The sequence below is a fragment of the Globicephala melas genome, chromosome 5 (assembly GCF_963455315.2).
Source record: "Globicephala melas chromosome 5, mGloMel1.2, whole genome shotgun sequence".
Lineage (NCBI taxonomy): Eukaryota > Metazoa > Chordata > Mammalia > Artiodactyla > Delphinidae > Globicephala > Globicephala melas.
In genome coordinates this window covers 73,930,464-73,949,495 of record NC_083318.1, presented here as the reverse complement: position 1 = coordinate 73,949,495, position 19,032 = coordinate 73,930,464, and the positions used below count along the sequence as shown (strand labels likewise).

At 45.1% G+C, this 19,032-nt stretch overlaps 1 protein-coding gene across 1 annotated transcript in view; it reads right to left on the bottom strand.

Annotated features, from left to right (window-relative positions):
• The window catches only part of KIT (KIT proto-oncogene, receptor tyrosine kinase), an 85,873-nt gene extending 67,306 nt beyond the window's left edge, over positions 1-18,567 (bottom strand). The window contains exon 1 of the mRNA XM_030880558.2: positions 18,398-18,567. Within this exon, the coding sequence (XP_030736418.1) occupies positions 18,398-18,464 (67 nt within the window). The 5' untranslated portion in view covers positions 18,465-18,567. The remainder of the gene's footprint in view (positions 1-18,397) is intronic.
• Positions 18,568-19,032: the final 465 nt, after the last annotated feature.

Below are 19,032 nucleotides of genomic sequence, written 5' to 3'. Positions count from 1 at the left end.
GAGGTTCTCAAACTTTAGTCTGTACCAGGATCACCTGGACAGCTTGGTAAAAGGGACCGCTGGGCCCGCCCCCAGGTCTGGAGGGGAAGGGAGAGTTTGCATTCGGGTCCAGGACCCCACGTAGAGGACCAGTTATCCCCTCCCCCACAAGGCAGGCAGCTATCAGGAGAAACCCGTGGCATTAATGCAGCAAAAAAAAATTTTTTTTTACCAGAATCTGTATCTTGGAATTCAAAGCAAACCTGCAAAACAGATTTTCTTGAGTGAGCAAATCTGCCTGGCTTTTACACCTAGAAATCGGCCTCACACTGGGTCCCCCTGACAAGCTTTGGCAGCCAGTCGGGCACAGATTTCTCGAATCCCCAAGCTTGAGAAGTGGGAAATGTTGCAGAATTCACCAGTCACAGCTACAGGACTCTGGAATAGTGACACTGGGTGGCAAATACAACTTCTGTAGCACATCAGACCTCAATCTGGTGCGTGACATCCGAGGGCCCTGAGCCCATGTCCACAGCCCATGCTAACCCAGTGACGGCCTCTGGGCTCTCATCTGCCGTGGGTGAGAACCAGAGAAAAGAGCACAGGCTTCTCCTTGGACTGTATGTGGTCCTGCACCAGCCGTATCAAATGCCACGCATTTCTTGGTGAGTAGTCAGATACTATTCACCAATTTTCTAAATTGCTGATCAGATAATTGCTGCAATCGTAAATTCTGCAGCCATTCTACATTTGAATACACAAAATAAAAAATAATTAGACCAAAACAATCACATTGGTCTAAAAGCACACTAATGGACAAAATTCGTTTATTCAAATTTGTTGCGACATTCATCAAAACACTTGGCTGGTCAATTTGCTTAATGAGTGTTGACTTTTCCCTTAATTTTTCTTGGGTGACATTCACTTCAAGCAATACATTAAGCCTGCTACCCGTTTACAAAGAATTCTTAATGACCAGCCCCATTTTGAAATGATTTCTTCTCAATCTCTGTAGAAAACCAGAGGGAATGTCTGAAAATGATTTACTCTATTTTCCAGAATAAAAAAAAAGTTTCTAATATACCCACTGAGAAAGTTTTACTTCTTCCTTCTATGGCTTTAGAATAATGGCTATCCCTAAATACAGGAGGAAAAAAGGGCCAATTCTAAAATTGTCACCTTTTAGTATGTAACTTAAAGCAATGGCCAACTGGAGGAAACTCAAGTTGGAGGAAGGAAATTTAGTATTTTTGGAAATCTAAATTAATATTATGTCAAGTCCTGGCAGCACTTTTTTTTCAAATGACTATAATTAGAGATATGCAAATGCTTCACTGGGGGAAAAAAAGGCTGAAAGAGAAAAATGCACCTAATTAAGTAATGATTTTATCTTTACTAGATGGTTATTAAAAGTGTAAATGTGGTTGAACCCTTTTAAAACTATAAAATAGCATTATCTCCTTCAGAACTCAAGGAATATCAAACCAAACAAATAATGGCAAAAGTGTGTCACTCTTTACACCTTTTCCTCAGATATGGGCTTCCTGGTACTGAGATGATTTCAACTATTACATTTTGTCATAAACAATAAGCTTAGAGTGGGATGAATTGGGAGATTGGGATTGACATATATACGATAATATGTATAAAATAGGTAACTAATAAGAACCTGCTGTATAAAAAAATTAATAAAATTCAAAAACAAAACGAAACAGTAAGCTTAGAATATGGCTTAGGTAGCCCATAAAGTGGCCAGTTTTCAGATAGTTAAAACCATTAAGTTTTCTCTCTACTTTCTTATATTTTGGAAGAAAATTATTTTTAAAGGCAGGTACTACTGATTTAATGTTTCAAGGCTTTGCTACTTTCATCCTGACTTGGTAGACCCAAAGGTCTACAAATTTTATGTTAAAATGTCCATACAGATTCTGGCAAGATGGTGGTGGAAGCATAATTATTGAATATCCCCAGCTCACCCTAACCATAAAAACAAATAGAGCAGAACCAAAAACCCTATGGATAGCATCTACAAGAAAACCAGGTGATAAGGTATCCCCTACCCACAAAACCAGGTGATAAGGTATCCCCTACCCACAAAACCAGGTGATAAGGTATATCCCCCTCCTATGTATGAAGGAGGTGGGGACAAACTACCAACAGCTTCAAGAACTGCCGTTAGGTACGCACTACAATGCTCAGAGGGCCATTCTGGGGACACCCACAGAAGCTGGCAGAGGACTCTGCAGGTTCCAACTTCCCTAGGAAGTACAGAGGGGATTGTGACCCATGTATTTCTAATGGGCTGGAATGTTCTGGGGTGGGAGAGGTCTGATCCCTATAAACTAACAAACTAGGTCAAAGCCCCACACTGAGGAGAAACTGCTAAAGATGAATCTAAGATGAGTTAAATAGGCAAAGGAAAGGAAAGGTTCAGATAAGTAGGGGCTGAGAACGGAGACTAAAAAAAAGTAAGATCTTAGGTGTAGAAAAGTAAAGACCATTTTTTTCACCACTTTGTGAAAACAATGTTAAGTGGGTACTCTAGAACTGTGAAGCTAGAAAAGCTATAATGGCTCTAATAAGAGTATACGAAAACTCATAGCGAACAACAGAAAAGAATAGCAGTTGAATTCCAAATACGTTCTTTAAAGGAAAAATAAGGAATAGAATGACATCCCTAGTATAGAAAATAAAATCATGCCAGAAAGACACAAAAAAATGAAAACTATAACCTAATACTTCAAAAATGAGCTAAAAGAAATTAAATAAAAAGAAGGTATAAAGAACAGCCTAAATCAGAATTTTTAAAACTCAGAAATGAGCTGATTGAATATATATATGTAATTGAATCACTCTGCTGTACACCAGAAACTAACACAACCTTGTAAATCAACTATACTTCAATTTAAAAAAAAAAAGTAAAAAAAGAAATGAACTGGAGAAAACGAAGATTTGAAAATGGAGATAAAGAAATAAGAATTAGAAATGAAAGAAAAAAATCATTTCAGAAATAAAGGGTAAATAAAAAGAACACAAGAGCAAATAAAATGAATAATGTCTCAAAAGAAGGAGAAGATGGAAAGGAGAAAAATTTTTTAATTCAAACGAATTATGAAGACATTAAAAGGATTTGAGAGAAAAAGATCAATATAAAAAGACAGGCAAAGAAGATCTAACATACACACAATGGGAGTTCCAAAAGCCAAGAAGAAGAATAGAACAAACAGCAAAAGCTACACTACAAGAAAGTTTGAAATTACAGTCAGCTCTCTGTGTCTGCAGGTTCCACGACCACAATACAGAGAGCCGGCTATACTGTGCCATTTTATATAAGGAACTTGAGCATCCAGGATTTTGGTAGCCGTGGAGGTCCTGGAACCAACCCCTTGCAGATATGGGAGGATACTGTACTTACCAAAGTAGCACAGTATGTCCCTGAAAAAATCAACCCAGAGCATCTAACACTACAGAATTACTGGACTTCAAAGCATAAAGGCAAAAAACAGGCCTTTGGGTATCTAGGCAAACATACCAAGTTAAATATGAGGGAAAGAAAATCAGATTGCCAGCAGACTTTGACAACACTTTATGGCAAAAGACAATATAGTAAAATATTAAAGATCCTTGAGCAAAGAAAAGATGAGCCAAGGATTTATATCAGACAACCTGACTTTTAAGTATAAAAGCGAAGGCTACAGACAAGCTGTTGTGAACATAATTCAGGAAGCACTTCCCATGAATGCTTCCTGAGGTATCTGTTAGAGGATGAGCTTCAGAAAACCAAAATGTCAGGAAAGACAGAACATAAGAACTAGTGGCAAGCATTAAACATATATTTACTTGTAGAACTAAGATTAAATGGTGGGGGCTTCCCTGCTGGTGCAGTGGTTGAGAGTCCGCCTGCCAATGCGGGGGACACGGGTTTGTGCCCCGGTCCGGGAGTATCCCACATGCCGCGGAGCGGCTGGGCCCGTGAGCCATGGCCGCTGAGCCTGCGCGTCCGGAGCCTGTGCTCCGCAACGGGAGAGGACGCGACAGTGAGAGGCCCGCGTACCGCAAAATAAAAAAATAAAAAAAAGATTAAATGGTGATAACAAAGGAGACAGCAGAGTATGTGATTGCTGTATATTCTGGTAGTTTTGGTGCAGTTATCAGAAAAATTAGGGGAGGGAGAGCATCTGCAAAGTAGAATATGCTTGCTGACGGCCTTATAGTAAAAGGCTATTACTTCAAATCCCAAGTAGGGGAGAAAAGGGAGAGGAAAGAACAGGCTACTAGCTAATTTAAATTGTTACTCACAGAAGGAAACCAATAGAAAATAGAGCCCCAGAAAGAGCGAACCAAGGGTATCATATAAAGGTATAAGTATAAAGGCAACCATTAGAACAGAAAGCACAAATCTTTTTAAGTACCCAACGATATATCCAAAAAAGGGAAAGAAAATAGAATAATAGAGGAACACACCATCTATTAAGTCATCTTACTAAAAAAGAGATCAAACCTGAGTATGATCATACCTCTAAATGACCAATTTACAGGAAATTCTGGGAACAGAGAACATGTTCAACAGCACCACAGGAATGCAGCCAGCAGCATTCGGACTGTGGATAACTGCACAGGACTAATCCTCAGTTTTCTTCAACAAACACTGGAGAATAGAACCTATAAATAAGAAATGACTTAAAAGGCCATATCAACGAACTGCCATATATGGCTCTTGCTTAGAGTCTATCAAATATTTATATATTCGTATATGTCTTTATATTTATTTTCAATAAGGGAAATGTGAATCCTGGCTACTCAATGACACTGTGGAATTTTATTGCTTTGGAAGGCTGTGACATTGGCATTATCATTATGTTTAGGGAAGGGAACCTTTCTATTTTAGAGCTACATACTGAAAATGTTCACAGATGCAATTCTATGATGCTTATGTTTCAAAATAATGGGAGGGTGGAGGGAATTCCCTGGCGGTCCAGTGGTGAGGACATGGACTTTCACTGCTGTGGACCCGGGTTCGTTCCCTGGTCGGGGAACTAAGATCCCACAAGCCGCGTGGGGCGGCCAAAAAAAAATGGGAGGATGAAGTGGGTAGAGGTGAAGCAGAAAGACTGGTGTTGATCCAACTGCTGAAGCTGGATGACAGGTATATGAGGGTTCGTTCACTATTCTCCATGTGTGAGGTGGTCCTATGATAAATATATATATAATTACATTTCTATGTATTTTAAAGTTACATATTTTTTAAAGTTAACGTGAGATTCAATTCCTCCATCTTGAAATAAAATGGCTGCTAATAGGTTTTCAAATAACCCAGACTAGAAGTCAAAGCACACCCCTTTTTCTTTAAATCCTTTCCTAGTCAACTGATAGCAAACTTAAACAGGGTCTATTTAAATTTAGGTCCTGAAATTCTCACCCAAAACAATAGGTGCTAACCAATGATGATGACACCAGATAAAAAGAATTCTCTGGCTTAGAAACACTACAGTCTTTCGTCAAATCTAAACCAAGTGCTTTAAGGCAACTGATTTCATAATGAAGCATCCACACTTGTATACCTAAAGCTGTTGGTTTCATCGAAATTGTTAACTGACATGGTACCAGGCACCTGAGTATCTACCTTAATGCCTTCAATCCCAGCTGTGGTCAGTGGATGCCTTCCTGCCCATAACTCAAGAGGGTACCACTTTCTGTCCCTGGACAGTCTTTATCTTGGATTCCTTCCTGAGGATCAATACTAAAGGCAGCACGAGTCTTACTCCAGGCCTAAGACTGAACAGAGAAGGAACTTTCCAGTTCTGGGCACAAACAGTGGCAATTCTCATCTGGGGGAGTCCCCGATTTGAAGCTGGAGGGCTTATCACTTCATGGAACTCTGAAAGGCCACCCTAAGGCTAAAATGCAAAGTCAGATGAAGTCACCCTGTCACCTCACCCAGGCTGGCTGCAGCAACACGGGAGTTGACACACCATGCCCAGTATAACAGACGGTGGCTAAATGGCGCTCTGTCAGACTCAAAAGTGCCATTAGTTAAATACAGGTATATTAAAAACTGAAGGTGGTCAGATTTCAACAAGAAACAGATGAAAGAATTTAAAAAGGAGGTGCAGTGGCTTCCCTGGTGGCGCAGTGGTTGAGAGTCCGCCTGCCGATGCAGGGGGCGCGGGTTCGTGCCCCGGTCCGGGAAGATTCCACATGCCGCGGAGCGGCTGGGCCCGTGAGCCATGGCCACTGAGCCTGCGCGTCCGGAGCCTGTGCTCCGCAACGGGAGAGGCCACAACAGTGAGAGGCCCGCGAACCGCAAAAAAAAAAAAAAAAAGGAGGTGCAGAGCCTCCAGTGCTTGGAGACATACTGGAGAGCATTCAGCCTGGACCCCTGAAGCATCGCCTCTCAGCTGTGAAAAAGCATTCTGGTCCATTCTGGGAAAAATGGTTCTAAAGCCACAGATGGACGATGCACTTTGGCACATTCAAGGCTCCACAAAGTCCTGAAAGTGAAGACACCTATCGGTGTTCCCCCGGCGTTGCAGACATTTCTGCCACCCCCTTCGGTACATCCTTCATCAGTACATCCTCATACCTGCTGGAGAGGCTGAAGTTACAAAGACTGGAGCCGTGACAAGCTGGAAGGCTGGCGTGTGATGCTCAGCCCTTCCAAGGGCACTGGCGGGGCGGACAGGACTCGACTGACAAACATCTCACAGAGCTCCTCCTGAGTCGGCCCCGACCCAGGCCCTTCCCCAACCCACCCCTACCTAACTTCATTTTTGCGTCCTCTGGTCCCTCCTTCCCTGTGAACCCCGTCCCCCAACCCTCTGAGAAACCTTGCTTTTCTCTGCATCCTTCCTTAATTGACCATAATAAGAAACTGAAATAAATCTAAAGGAAGGTGCTTTCTCTGAGAGACTCTAGACTTTTTCTTCCTTCTGGGCTCTTTGCGGACCTGGACTCATGAAAGAAAAAGAATTCACTAGAACATAAGCCTCAAGAGGACAAGGATTTCTGCCTGGTGTGTTTACAACTATACCACTCGCCCCCCTACTGCGTCAATAATTATTTGTGAACAAATCTATAAATTCCTGGTACGTGTAGGGTCCGTTTAAAAGATACTGAAGGGACTAACAGAATGAAACTGTAAATCCTAAGCACTACAGCTTTATGCCCAGAGTTGCTGTTCCAAGTTTTCCAAATGGAGAGAGAAGCCATCTGCACCTGCCTTGGATTTGTCCTCACCTGATGGCATGCCACTCACTACCTGAGCTCTTTCGGCATCCTGGCCAGCTCCTTCTTAGAAGGCAGTCATTCTGAAACGAAGGTGATCGTTTAAAATACTATCCCTTGAAAAGACTGGAATGGAAATGAGGCTACACATTCAAATCTCCTAAAAAATTCATAAACCCTTCTACATATGCTAGTTTATTTTAAAAAGCTGGAAAGGGGGGTTCTTTTTCATGAAAGTGATACATTTTGCTTGAGCTAGAAACGTGTCTACTATTTCCCTGTAGTAAATATACTGACTATACTAAAATAAGGAGAAAAACCTTTAAACATCCCAATTAACTGTTTTCAAGTGGTGATTCTAATGACATATTTTTGGAGTAAGAATCCTGGTTTGACTTAACAATGACGAAAAGCCGAAAGGCCAGTCCATGCAGTTTTACCAGACCATTCCTTGAAATGCAAATCTTCCATCAGCCGTTAAAAAAGAAATCTACATTGTGAAAATTAGGATGGAAATGCATTTTAACATTTATAAACTTTAAAACTTATCACTTTATAACGTACCCATAGTCTTTCCAAGTAGTATAATTTTCAGTTTTTTAAACAGTAGTGTTTTTTTTTTTTTTTGCGGTACGCGGGCCTCTCACTGTTGTGGCCTCTCCCGTTGCGGAGCCAACAGGCTCCGGACGCGCAGGCTCAGCGGCCATGGCTCACGCGCAGCCGCTCCGCAGCATGTGGGATCTTCCAGGACTGGGGCACGAACCCGTGTCCCCTGCATCGGCAGGCGGACTCCCAACCACTGCGCCACCAGGGAAGCCCGTAGTTTTGTTTTTTTTTAAGCATGCACTAGCCAAGTAGAATAACAGCCAAATGCCACACAAAATCGCTAGTCAATGTCTTCCTCAGAAGTCACATCTACATTAGATCCCTTTCTATAAATACTTCCTTCCAATAAAAAGAGACACCAAATAATTTCCAAAGTTCTTTGTGACAACGCCACCTTTGTTCTAACCCTGCAAAGCAATTCCTCTGCTAACGAGTCTGCATAGGCCATCATATTTAAATTACTGGCAGCCCTGATTGCTTTCAAGAATTTTACAACACCCTTTGAAATAACGTGAGTCACCTGGGATAAACCCAAATGAAGTGGGATGTTTTGCCTCACTGAAGAACTTAAGAGACACAAGGGAAAAAGTAAGGATTTCTCCTTCTTTCATTTTCCCTATTATTTTTTAATCCATTAGGTCAAGAACAAGGCATTCCCTGGAAAGTACCATCACTCAAACTCTTTCCTTAAGTGATAGATTTCTGCCCGCCACCAACAGCCACCTCCTCCCCAAGGCTCACTGCTTTGGGAAGGGCAGTGACCAGCACCCCTCATTACCTTTTAAGGACCTTCTAAACGCAGGGCTAGGGAACCTACAGCAGAATCCCAAGATGGCCTAAGCCAGTCAGGACTCTTATCAGGCTTGGGGGTTTCATTTGTTGCCAGGTTGGTTGGTTGGTTGGTTGAACAAGTGAATTTATGCAGACTGTTACATTCCTGACTTATCATTTTAATAAATACTTAAAATTTGTTAAGAAGCAGAGACTCAAAGATCATCTCTTGCTACTATCAGATGTTGAGCCTACAAAACCTGTGATCTTGGCTGGGGCGGGGGGCGAGTAGGAGGTAGGGGAGGGTAATTAGCCCTGGACTTAAAAGCAACTCAAAGTACACATCCGTGGATCTCTCTGGATTTGCATTGTGCATACCATATATGTAATATCATGCAAAAGTGAGACCTATTAAAAAAAAAAAAGTGAGACCTATACTCTTCCGTTTTTTAAAGTTACTTCTCTGAGTAAGCACCTACTTGACCAGATGACACATACAAAAATCTCATCACATATGGTACCGCAGGAGACACTGCAGTTACTGAAGAAAAATCCAGGTGCCCTAAAAATTATCCTATCTCATCTTCTGCTAGTCTCCACAGAGATTTTTTTCTATGGGAGTCTTTCAGCTGACTGTAAACCTCTACTTCTGCTGTTCACACCTTGACCAATTCCTGCCCCATTCCTCGAGATTTAACTCAGGTCCCAGATCTTCCTTGGAATCAGCCATTCTACTCAAGAAATGATGCTCATTCCTCCAACCCAATGCAAATGAATGTGTGTCCTGGCTTCAGGACCAGCACAAGTATTTAAATCTTATTACAAATCTTAACTATGTTAACATCTACACCAAGCACTTACGTTTCCACAGATCCCAGGCCCCTTGAAGGCAGGGATCACATCTCAGAAATCATCATGCATGTTGACAGGACAAGTGAAATGATGTAATCAACCAGAGACTGCCCAACTGCAATTTCATTTCTACCACCTTCCCCTGCTGGACCACTGGCTGATCTAACGTGCCACTGAGCCATGACCACGAAATGACCAAAGGGAAGGGACGGGTGGGAAGGGAAGTGAGGGTGCTGGGTAAACCCCAGACTGAACAGTCCATCCCTGAGTAATCAAGGGAAAAGGATTTCCTTCACCCTTACAGATCTGTCAGCCTACATGCAGCATGGCTGGCTGTGTCTCAGAATCAACAGTCAGTCGGGTGATCACAGAGCACAGTCATTCTTAGGTTAGGGCTAATTATGGTCGATTATAGATTTCTCCAGACCTCGAACTTCCTTGTTTCGGGCACTTATTTTGGCACTCAGCTTAAGCTATCGTGCACTGCACAATTCATTCTGTGGTTAGATCCACTGTCCCCAACTCCAATAGATCGATCAATAACCCCTTTTTAGGTGTGAGTTCTTTATTGGCTATTTTCAATATAACCAAAAACTGTAAGGGTCGTGTTAGAGTCTACCCAGAATTTATAAGAAACAGTCCAGCCCAGAGCCGAGGCAGTGAAGAGAGAAAAACAGCTGGTTATTTTATTTAGAAAGATTTCAGCTGGGCCCTTAAAGGGTCATCAAGCCAACTGAGGTGGGCAGGACCTAACCATTTCAGAATGACAATTACTTTTGGCTTTTCTCATACCTATAGCCAAGGCCCTATAACTCTGGTAACACAATAAAGTCTTTTCCAACCCTTCCAATCAAAGAATTTTCCCTAAAAAAAAAAAAAAACCTCAATTTCTTTCTGGGGTAATTTCAACTATTCTCATTTTGTCCCATTCTTCACTCACATACTACAAATATTTGAAGACTGTCATTCACTAAACCTTCCTTTACCTTATCTTCTCCAGGCTTCATAAATCCAATTCTTTAAGTTGCCCTCAAAGGGCCTATTTCCCAAAGCTTTAATCAACTCTACGTCCTCTTCCGTGCCTAAAACATCCATTTTGTTCTCTGAGAAAACCAATAAACATACTTTTAAAATAGTCTCATGCAGAGACTAAATGAAGAATTATCTTCCTGCCATCGACTTCTTTTCATGAAAATTTACTTTTCATTACACGACGGGTACACAACACACAATTCTTTAGGATCCCCAAATCCTACTGTAATATTATAGAGCCATGGTCTGTGACCTTTGAGGTTTAGTTTTTAACATGGACATGACCCTAAGAAGATTTTCATTTATATCTATCATCGTGTCTGTGAAATTAAGTGTCAAGTAAATGCAGCCTGTAAATGATCAATAAACAAACATAGCGGAGTCCAGCATCTTATGGCCTCTTTCAAACGGGCTCCTCTTCTTGGCTTTATTTCTGTGAACTCCATAGCACCCCCAGATCTCCGTTACCACACCCACAATAGTTCCTGTTCCCCTTCCCCACAATCTCGTAGTGCCTGGCACATCCAAGATGCCTGTAAATTTGCCAAGCAAAGTAACTAAGTCTGCCACCTTTATCTTCTTCATGTCTCTTAAGTGTTCCCCCTTCTTTCCAGAGCATGCACCCCAACACGCAGGCACTCACTCCTTCATCCAGAGACCACCTAACCATCTAAAGAGTATGATCGGGCTTCCCTGGTGGCGCAGTGGTTGAGAGTCCACCTGCTGATGCAGGGGACACGGGTTCGTGCCCCGGTCCGGGAGGATCCCACATGCCGCGGAGCGGCTGGGTCCGTGAGCCATGGCTGCTGAGCCTGCACGTCCGGAGCCTGTGCTCCGCAACGGGAGAGGCCACAACAGTGAGAGGCCCGCGTACTGCAAAAAAAAAAAAAAAAAAAAAAGAGTATGACCGATGGTCCCTCTGCCCAGCTCCCCACCAACACATAGCTCTCAGCCGTGGGCCTAACCATCCTAACAGAGGCCCCTCAGAAACTCTCCGTTAGATATTTGTACACCCATGTTCATAACAGCATTCGTCACAATAGCCAAAAGGGGCACGCAACACAAGTGTTCATCGATGGATGAATGGAGAAAAAAATGTGGTCGGTACATACATATACATATACTGCCTTCCTTAAAAAGGAAGGAAATTCTGACATGCGCTGTAACACAGATAAACCTTGAGGACAGTATGCTAAATGAAATAAGGCAGTCACAAAGACAAATACGGAATGAGGTCCCTAGAGGGTCAAACTCATACAGACAGAAAGTAGAATAATGGTTGTCAGGGGCTCAGCGTTTCATGGGTAGAGAGGGTTTTGGTTTTGCAAGATATAAGTGTTCTGGACATGGGTTACACAACAATGTGAATGTAATTAACACCACTGAACTGTACACCAAAAAAATGGTTAAGATGGTAAATTTAATGTTATATGCATTTTACTAAAATTTAAACACACACACACACACACACACCCCTCCCTTAGTTTTGGCTGCCCACAGCAAGGGGATGTCCAAGTTTTTGGAGCAGGTTGAGGAGTGCGCTTAACAGGACAGAATAGTAGAGCGAACAGCCCTGGACCAGCAAGCAAAGCTGGGAGGGCCACTACTGGGTCAAGTCTACCGTAGCCTTGACTTCAAAGTTCTTTTCAGAATCTGGACCAAATTCAATACTAAATATACCCTCCCCCTCCAATGCTCCTTGAGGCTAATCAGAGTCCACCTTTCCAGCCTCTTCGCCTCCAATTCTCTATCCCCCAGTCCTAACACCAACTGAAAGATCTGAAAATCTTCAAATAAGATCTTAATCTCTTGCTCCCTGTTTCAGGAGCTTTTTCCAACACAAGCCTCAACTACAGACACTCTACCCTCTTTTAAAGTTTAAAAATTAATGTCAAATATTATCTCCCACGTGGACTGATCCCTGATCTCTATCACATGCCCACCAAGACGTAAACTCCTCTCCTGTGAAATATGGCCTGGGCACTTTGCACTTCTTACGACATCAATTCTCTCTTTGAATTGTTGGCTCTGCTCTTACTCTGTTCCTACCCCACCCCCAGAGCCCACACGTATAGTCCCTACAAGGACCAAGGCATAAGGATTGATCATCCTTTGTTAAACTGAATCTGAAATGTTGGCTCAGCATTCACTAGTTCAAAGCTCTGTACAAGTGCTGGAGAACAGGAGAGAAGTTAAACCAGTACTGCCTGAGCACTGCTGTGTGTCCAGCCCAGGGCAACAGACAAGTTCAGCTTGGTCCCTCACAGCTAGGGAAGGGCCTCATATAGTCACGGAAAAGCTCCTCCCTTCTCAAGGTGCTTTCAATGCCACTTTACAAGGCAATAGGGTTCATGGACCCTCTGTGAGTTACACTTACTTATTCATTGAGAAAATGGGCCATTGACAGAACTTTTGCCTCCTAAACTTTTATCCAGAAAGCTATATTCCCTTTGGTGGAAAGCAGCCTGTGAATAAGGTTAAACAAAGAACCAGGGAGAGAAGTATGCACTAACTGTGAACCTTTTAAAAAACTAGACATTGAATGGATAAGCTTCATCTTAAAAGAAACCCCTCTATATAATCTGGTTTAAAACCATTTCCAAATTTCTTTCCTAAGAGACAAACGCTGAAAAAGAAACATAAAATCAGCCTGATGGTGGAGTCCCCATGCCTTCCCTGTAAGGGACGGTATGCAAAGTGTGTTTCGTGCATGATCTAATTTACTCCTTTCAGTAGGCCTATGCCATCATCCCCATTTTACAGATGAGGAACTGAAGCTTAAGCAGAGGTGAAGGGTCTCGTCCCAGGTCACAGAGCTGGCAAGAGGCCAAGCTGGACAAACTTGTCGACTTCAGAGCCCAAATCTTAACTCTGATGCCTCATGCCCTGAATAACAATTTAGCTTAAACTTTAAAGTTTGCAAAAGCCTTAAAAACCTAACTGTCAGAAAGGTATGCAGCGGAAAATACCTAACCAACACATTTCATAACCAAAATGTAAGCATCAAGGCTAAAGCATAAGATGAATGGAAAAATTAGAAGGTATGAATGTTTTCACTAGAGAAATCTTCTGGGAGATATATGTATACATATAGCTGGTTCACTTTGTTATACAGCAGAAACTAACACAACATTGTAAAGCAATTATACTCCAATAAAGATGTTGAAAAAAAAATCTTCTGGGTTTTTCTCCCCCCGCCCCCCGTGGAAAAAATAGTCAAAGATCTGTTCACTCTTTAACACTAGTGATTCCCAACTGTTTTGTCAAAAGCTATGTAAAACTCAAGACAAAAATTAAAGTTTATTTCATTTTAAAAGCTGTCAGGTTAGTACCTATTGGTATCTGCGTGCAAGGATTATAAAGAGAAATAGTCAGATTCTACATACTCATGGAATTTCTTCATTTGTTAGGTGCCTATGCCATCCCAGACCCTGTGCCAAGTATCTTTACAAGAATCTGTTTCTAATCTTTAGAGTACGCATATTAGAGAAGGCATTATTCCCATTTTAGGGACAGCAATAATTCCTAATTTACAGATAATAAATATGTACAGAGCTTGACATGTGTTGAGCTTATACCATGAGCGTGCCGGGCAGTACCATTCTAAAAACTTTATATGTAGCCACACATTTACTGGCACAGAGAGGTTAAGTAATTTTCCCAAAGTCACACAGCTAAAACTAGGATGAAAAGAGTGCAGCTCAGCAAGGGTAAGCAATTTGTTCCGAAGTCACAAAGCTGTCGGTCATGGAGCCAGCAGACTAATACAAGGCTGTTTTCATTCCTTAGGCCTGTGCTCCTTCCACTAAGTACCTGCGTGGTCCCACCTGTGCTCACCGGGACCCAAGGCTAAATGCCTAAAAGCCTGACTGGCAGTATAGAGTGGTACTGTCTAGAGCAATGGAAAGAGTAGAGGTCCCATCTAAAGATGGGGAGTTTTCGATTCTTCGAGAGAATAAAGAAACCTAGATCTTGATATAAATTCTCCATATTTTAAATACTGCCCCAATGTTTTCTAAAAAAGCATCAGGTGGGCCAAACGAAACACAACCAAGCAAGGGCTATGAGTTTGCAATTAAGAGTCTGAAGTCAAAAGATGGGCTGTCTCGGGTCCAAAATGTCAAGAGACTAAGAGCTGCCAGGCTAGGCTTCCTCACAAGTCCTCTCTGCTTTCAACAAAGATTTACACTGGATTCGGCCTAGATTCAAACTTTTTCCTCTGGTGACTCCCTTGCAGGCCCTCTTCACTCTGGATTTGCAGCCACGAAAATAGCTATTCAAGTTACAGAGACTGCAGGTGAAATTTTGCATGCTTAGGATTTCTTCAAAAGTCCTTCAGTCCCCTTTTTAAAAAAGTTCCCATATGTGAATGAAGCAACATTAAGCACTTCCCTAGCCTATCAGCTGTTTAAACTAAATTCATTCTGGAGAAAATGCCGCTGCAGCCTTGACCGCTGCCTTTGAAGGGGTCCCTGCACTGCAGTCCAGCTTCAAGAATTCCCGCTCAGGACACCGCGGCTCATTTCCTGGTGTCCTTCTTTAATCAGCTGGGGGAGACTTGAGGAAATGAGTCAAAATCCTCAGGGCAACTTCTAAGGGCCGTCAACAACAGCAGCAAAATCCATCACAACAACATCTGTACATAAACGTGCTCCAAGGGAAGCCCACAAAATAACTTGGCACATTTCTGATGAGCATTTGTTTTGGAAAAAGAAAGGCTTGGAGTGTTGAGCTGCCATTATATCTCACTGTGCTCGTCCAGGGTAAACAGCCAATGATGTCACCCATCACTGGGGCTTTTCTCTCTCACAAGTACCCCACAAGTATATAATGCTAAGACCACTTTTAGTTTTTTGCAGTGGGGATGGAAAAAAATTTCAACTAACTTGCACCATCATGTTAGAGACAGTGCATCTTCATTTTGGAGGGACTCTACCTGGAATAGGACAGCTAACACCTAAAGCCCTCATACCCAGCGTCAAATGCCTACAAACGCCTCAGGGAAGCTATCACTGAATGACTCCCCCTTCAATGAATACTTCCCTCAAATTGAGAACACTAACTCAGACATCGTATGACAGGAAACCTAGGTCTTTTTCACCAACAATGGGAAAGTAATGATCTTGGGCATCCTATATTCCCAGAACCTCCAACAATGCCTGGCATATGACATAGAATAGTTTCAAATAAATCTCAATTTATAACTGATTCTTAGAAATCATGTGACTGGAAATACAGCTGGGCATATGGGGCCAACCTCAGGCTTCACCCCTGATTATTCTGGGAACTCGCTTATCCTCAGCCAGTTTCTCCAGCTTTAATGGTAGGGATGGTAACAAGACTACCTCCAGGGCTTGCTGAGAGGACTGGAAATTGCAGGCAAAGGCCCCAGCATTGGGTCTGGCACTAACGTGAAATTGGAGGCACCCTAGAAAACGTGTTGCAATAGCACAGCATGAATGGTTTATAAAGTCTGAAGAAAAAATGTGTGGGTGGGTGGGAAACACCAGAAAGTGGATAAGTGAATTATCTGGGTTCCCTTTTATAAGACCATCATGTTATTTCCAGCAGGACAGTCATTCAGAATGTTATGTGTCCAGCTGCTGGGGATGACTCTAGCCTCACACCTGCAGGAACGAGGGGAGGGTATGATTCACTATTCACTGCAGGTTCATCCTGCTGGGCACAGGAGTTGTAAACACTGGGGCGGGGCGGGCCTGGTGACGATGGAGGGTCCTGCAGAGTTGGCACCTCCTAGGCCTCAAAGGGAAACTGTAGGGGAGCATGTTTGGACTGGAGAAACACACATCTCCCTGCTTTAACCAGAGGCAGACCAGCAGGACACCACCAAGCGGTCGCTGTGACCAGGAGGCAGTGGAATTTCAAGGAGGCAGGAAGGATTCAGGGAAAGAGTTCAGAAGAAGTGTAGAGTCTACGCTCGTAACACTGGAAGAGGAGAATTTGGGACCCAAAGGATCCTTCATGGTGCAGACCCCTTGCTGCCCTGTTGAGGACCCCGGGCTCCCACAGATTTAAGGGACTGGCACAACGGCACACAGCCAATAGAAGCTGAGAAAAGGAGAACCAGAAAGGCAGCACAAGGCTTTGTCACTACACCACACTGCCCCCCAGGAGCCAGACCTTAAAATCCCCTTTGCCAAAAAATCTGTTCGATGGAGCCGGCTAATTATGAGGAATAAGGGAGCAATGGATTCATTTAATTTAAAAAATGGGAAATAGTATGTGTAGTCTACCTTTCTTGTGTGCCCGATGGGTCCACTGCACACCCCTTCACTGAAATTAAAATGTCAAGGCACAAAGATGGAAAGGACCAAACGTCTAATTTGAAGCTTAGGCAGTCAAATCCGCCACGGGAATCCGGACACTCATTCATGATCCCTCCTACCTCTCTTCCCCCACAGGAAAGCCCTCACAATGCCTTATAAGACCGGGAAGGGGAAGGCTGCATCTTAAGACTTTATGGGAAAACTGATCAGCAGTAGATAGAGTCCCACAATAGTCACAGCGATGCTTCCTTTGGAGCCCTTGAATTCCAGTTCAGACTCACTTTCTATCCTTACATCATCAAGTTAGCCTTAAAGGTTAAAAAAAATAAAAATGACCTGGGAAAAAGCAGGGCTTCAGGGGTTAGTCGGGTGACCTGCACTCGCTTGCGCACCAGCGACGCCCAGAAAAAAAGAGAAGGGGCAGGAATCTGAGGGCTTCCAGGAGCCTGCAAATCCTCCTCCACCTGAACACCCAAGTTCCCGCGCAGATATAACGGATTTTCATAACAGCTTTAAGATATAAGTAAGATTTGCAGAAAGTTCCACTCCATCTCCCACCCCTCACCTCAGGCAGCTCTTCAGTAGAGATATCATATGGGGGGGTGTTGCGAATCTCAAAATTCCCAAAGAAAACAGGGACCTGCGATTACAGGTCGCAGACACCGTGTAGAGGGGCTTGCAGAGCCCTGCCAGCCTGGCCGGGTACTCCGGCCGTGCGTGGATGGCGGCTGGGGTCAGGAACCGCAGGGTGCCGGCGCACCGTCCCCGCCTCCCCCGGGAGCAGGCAGCAAACGCAGCCCTCAGCCGCTCCGAGGCGCGTTGCAGGAAAGAAACGGCACCCGGCAGAAAGGGGCGAGCCTCGGGCACAGAATCTACAAAAGCAAAAAGTCTGCAACCTAGCGGCTGCTTTCCACACGCCCTACCCAAGTTGTCTCCGGAGCTGCACCTCCAGGTTCGCGGCCACAGAGCCGCACGCGGCACGCTCCCCGTGCAAAAGGTATAACCGGAGGACCCGAGGACAACGCAGTCTTCGACTCGGGTCCAGGATGGCGCCTGGAGCAGAAGAGGCAGCGGGGTCCGTCCCCTGCTCTGGGGCACAAAGAGCGCCGCGGTTTGGAAAGCTGCCGCCGCAGAGCAAAGAAAAGGCTCTCCTCCAACTTCGCCCTCCGCGCGGCTGAGAACCTGCGGGCCGGTCCTCCGGTGCGCCGGTCACACACGCACAACTTTTAACAAAAGGAAGCAGAGGTCGCACCTCGCCCGGCGGAGATTAACGCGCTGCATGCGAACCACCTCGCCGCCCGCCTCTGCGCCCGCTCACCCTCCGCACAAAAGCATCCCCAAACTCGCACGCAACCCGCTGCCCTCAGCCTCACCTCGCTCAGCCTAAGCCCCCCTCGCCGCCCCCATTCCCGGAAGACCCCCGGCTCAGTGCGCCCACCACCAGCGACAGGGGGCTCCCTGCGCAGGTGAGCAGGGCAGGGCGCAGGAGAGTCCCAGGGCCGCCCCGAATCTTCCCGGAGGCTGAAATGCCCCGGCACCAAAGAGCCGGCAACCACCTCTCCCGACACACCCCAACGTGTTCGGGCCCTACGGGGGCACAGGGTGAGCCGGGGGACGCGGTCCGGGTGCCCGCAGCGCCCTCCCACCTGTCTGGACGCGGAGCAGGAGCACCAGGACGAAGAGGAAATCCCAGGCGCCGGGAGCGCCTCTCATCGCGGTGGCTGCGCTGGGAGCGGAGCTCCGTTCCACGTTCCTGCTCTCGCCCAAGTGCACTGAGCGCGGCAAAGCCGGGCCCACAGAGCTGCGAGCGCCGAGCAGCGGCCCCTCCTCCCAGCGCCCTCCCACTGCGTGCCGGCCACGCCCCTTCTCCGCGCCCCTCCTCGCCTCCCCTCCCTCCCTCCCCCACTCCAGGGTCTTGCTCCCTGGCTGCGGCGTCTGACCCCTGCTCCTTCGACGAGCTGATCCCGGGGGACCGAGCCCGCGGGTAGGGAGCGGGCACACCGGCCCTCACCGCCCGCTCCTGACCCCAGAGCCCCTTCATCTCTCCACCTCTTCTCTCCTGTGATATAGTAGGGCTGCCAGAGGCGGTTCCCGGACGAGAGTGGCGCTGCCCACGCGCTTTGTGAAGCTGGGCGCCACGCGCACATCAGGGGACCGGCCCGCCACCTGGCAGGTGCTCCCCAGACAATAAAGGTCCGCCTCCGCCCCTCGAGCACGCTCTCGAGGGAGGAGGCTGGACGCCGCTAGTGGTGGAAGGTGGTGCGGGGGACAGGAACGGGGG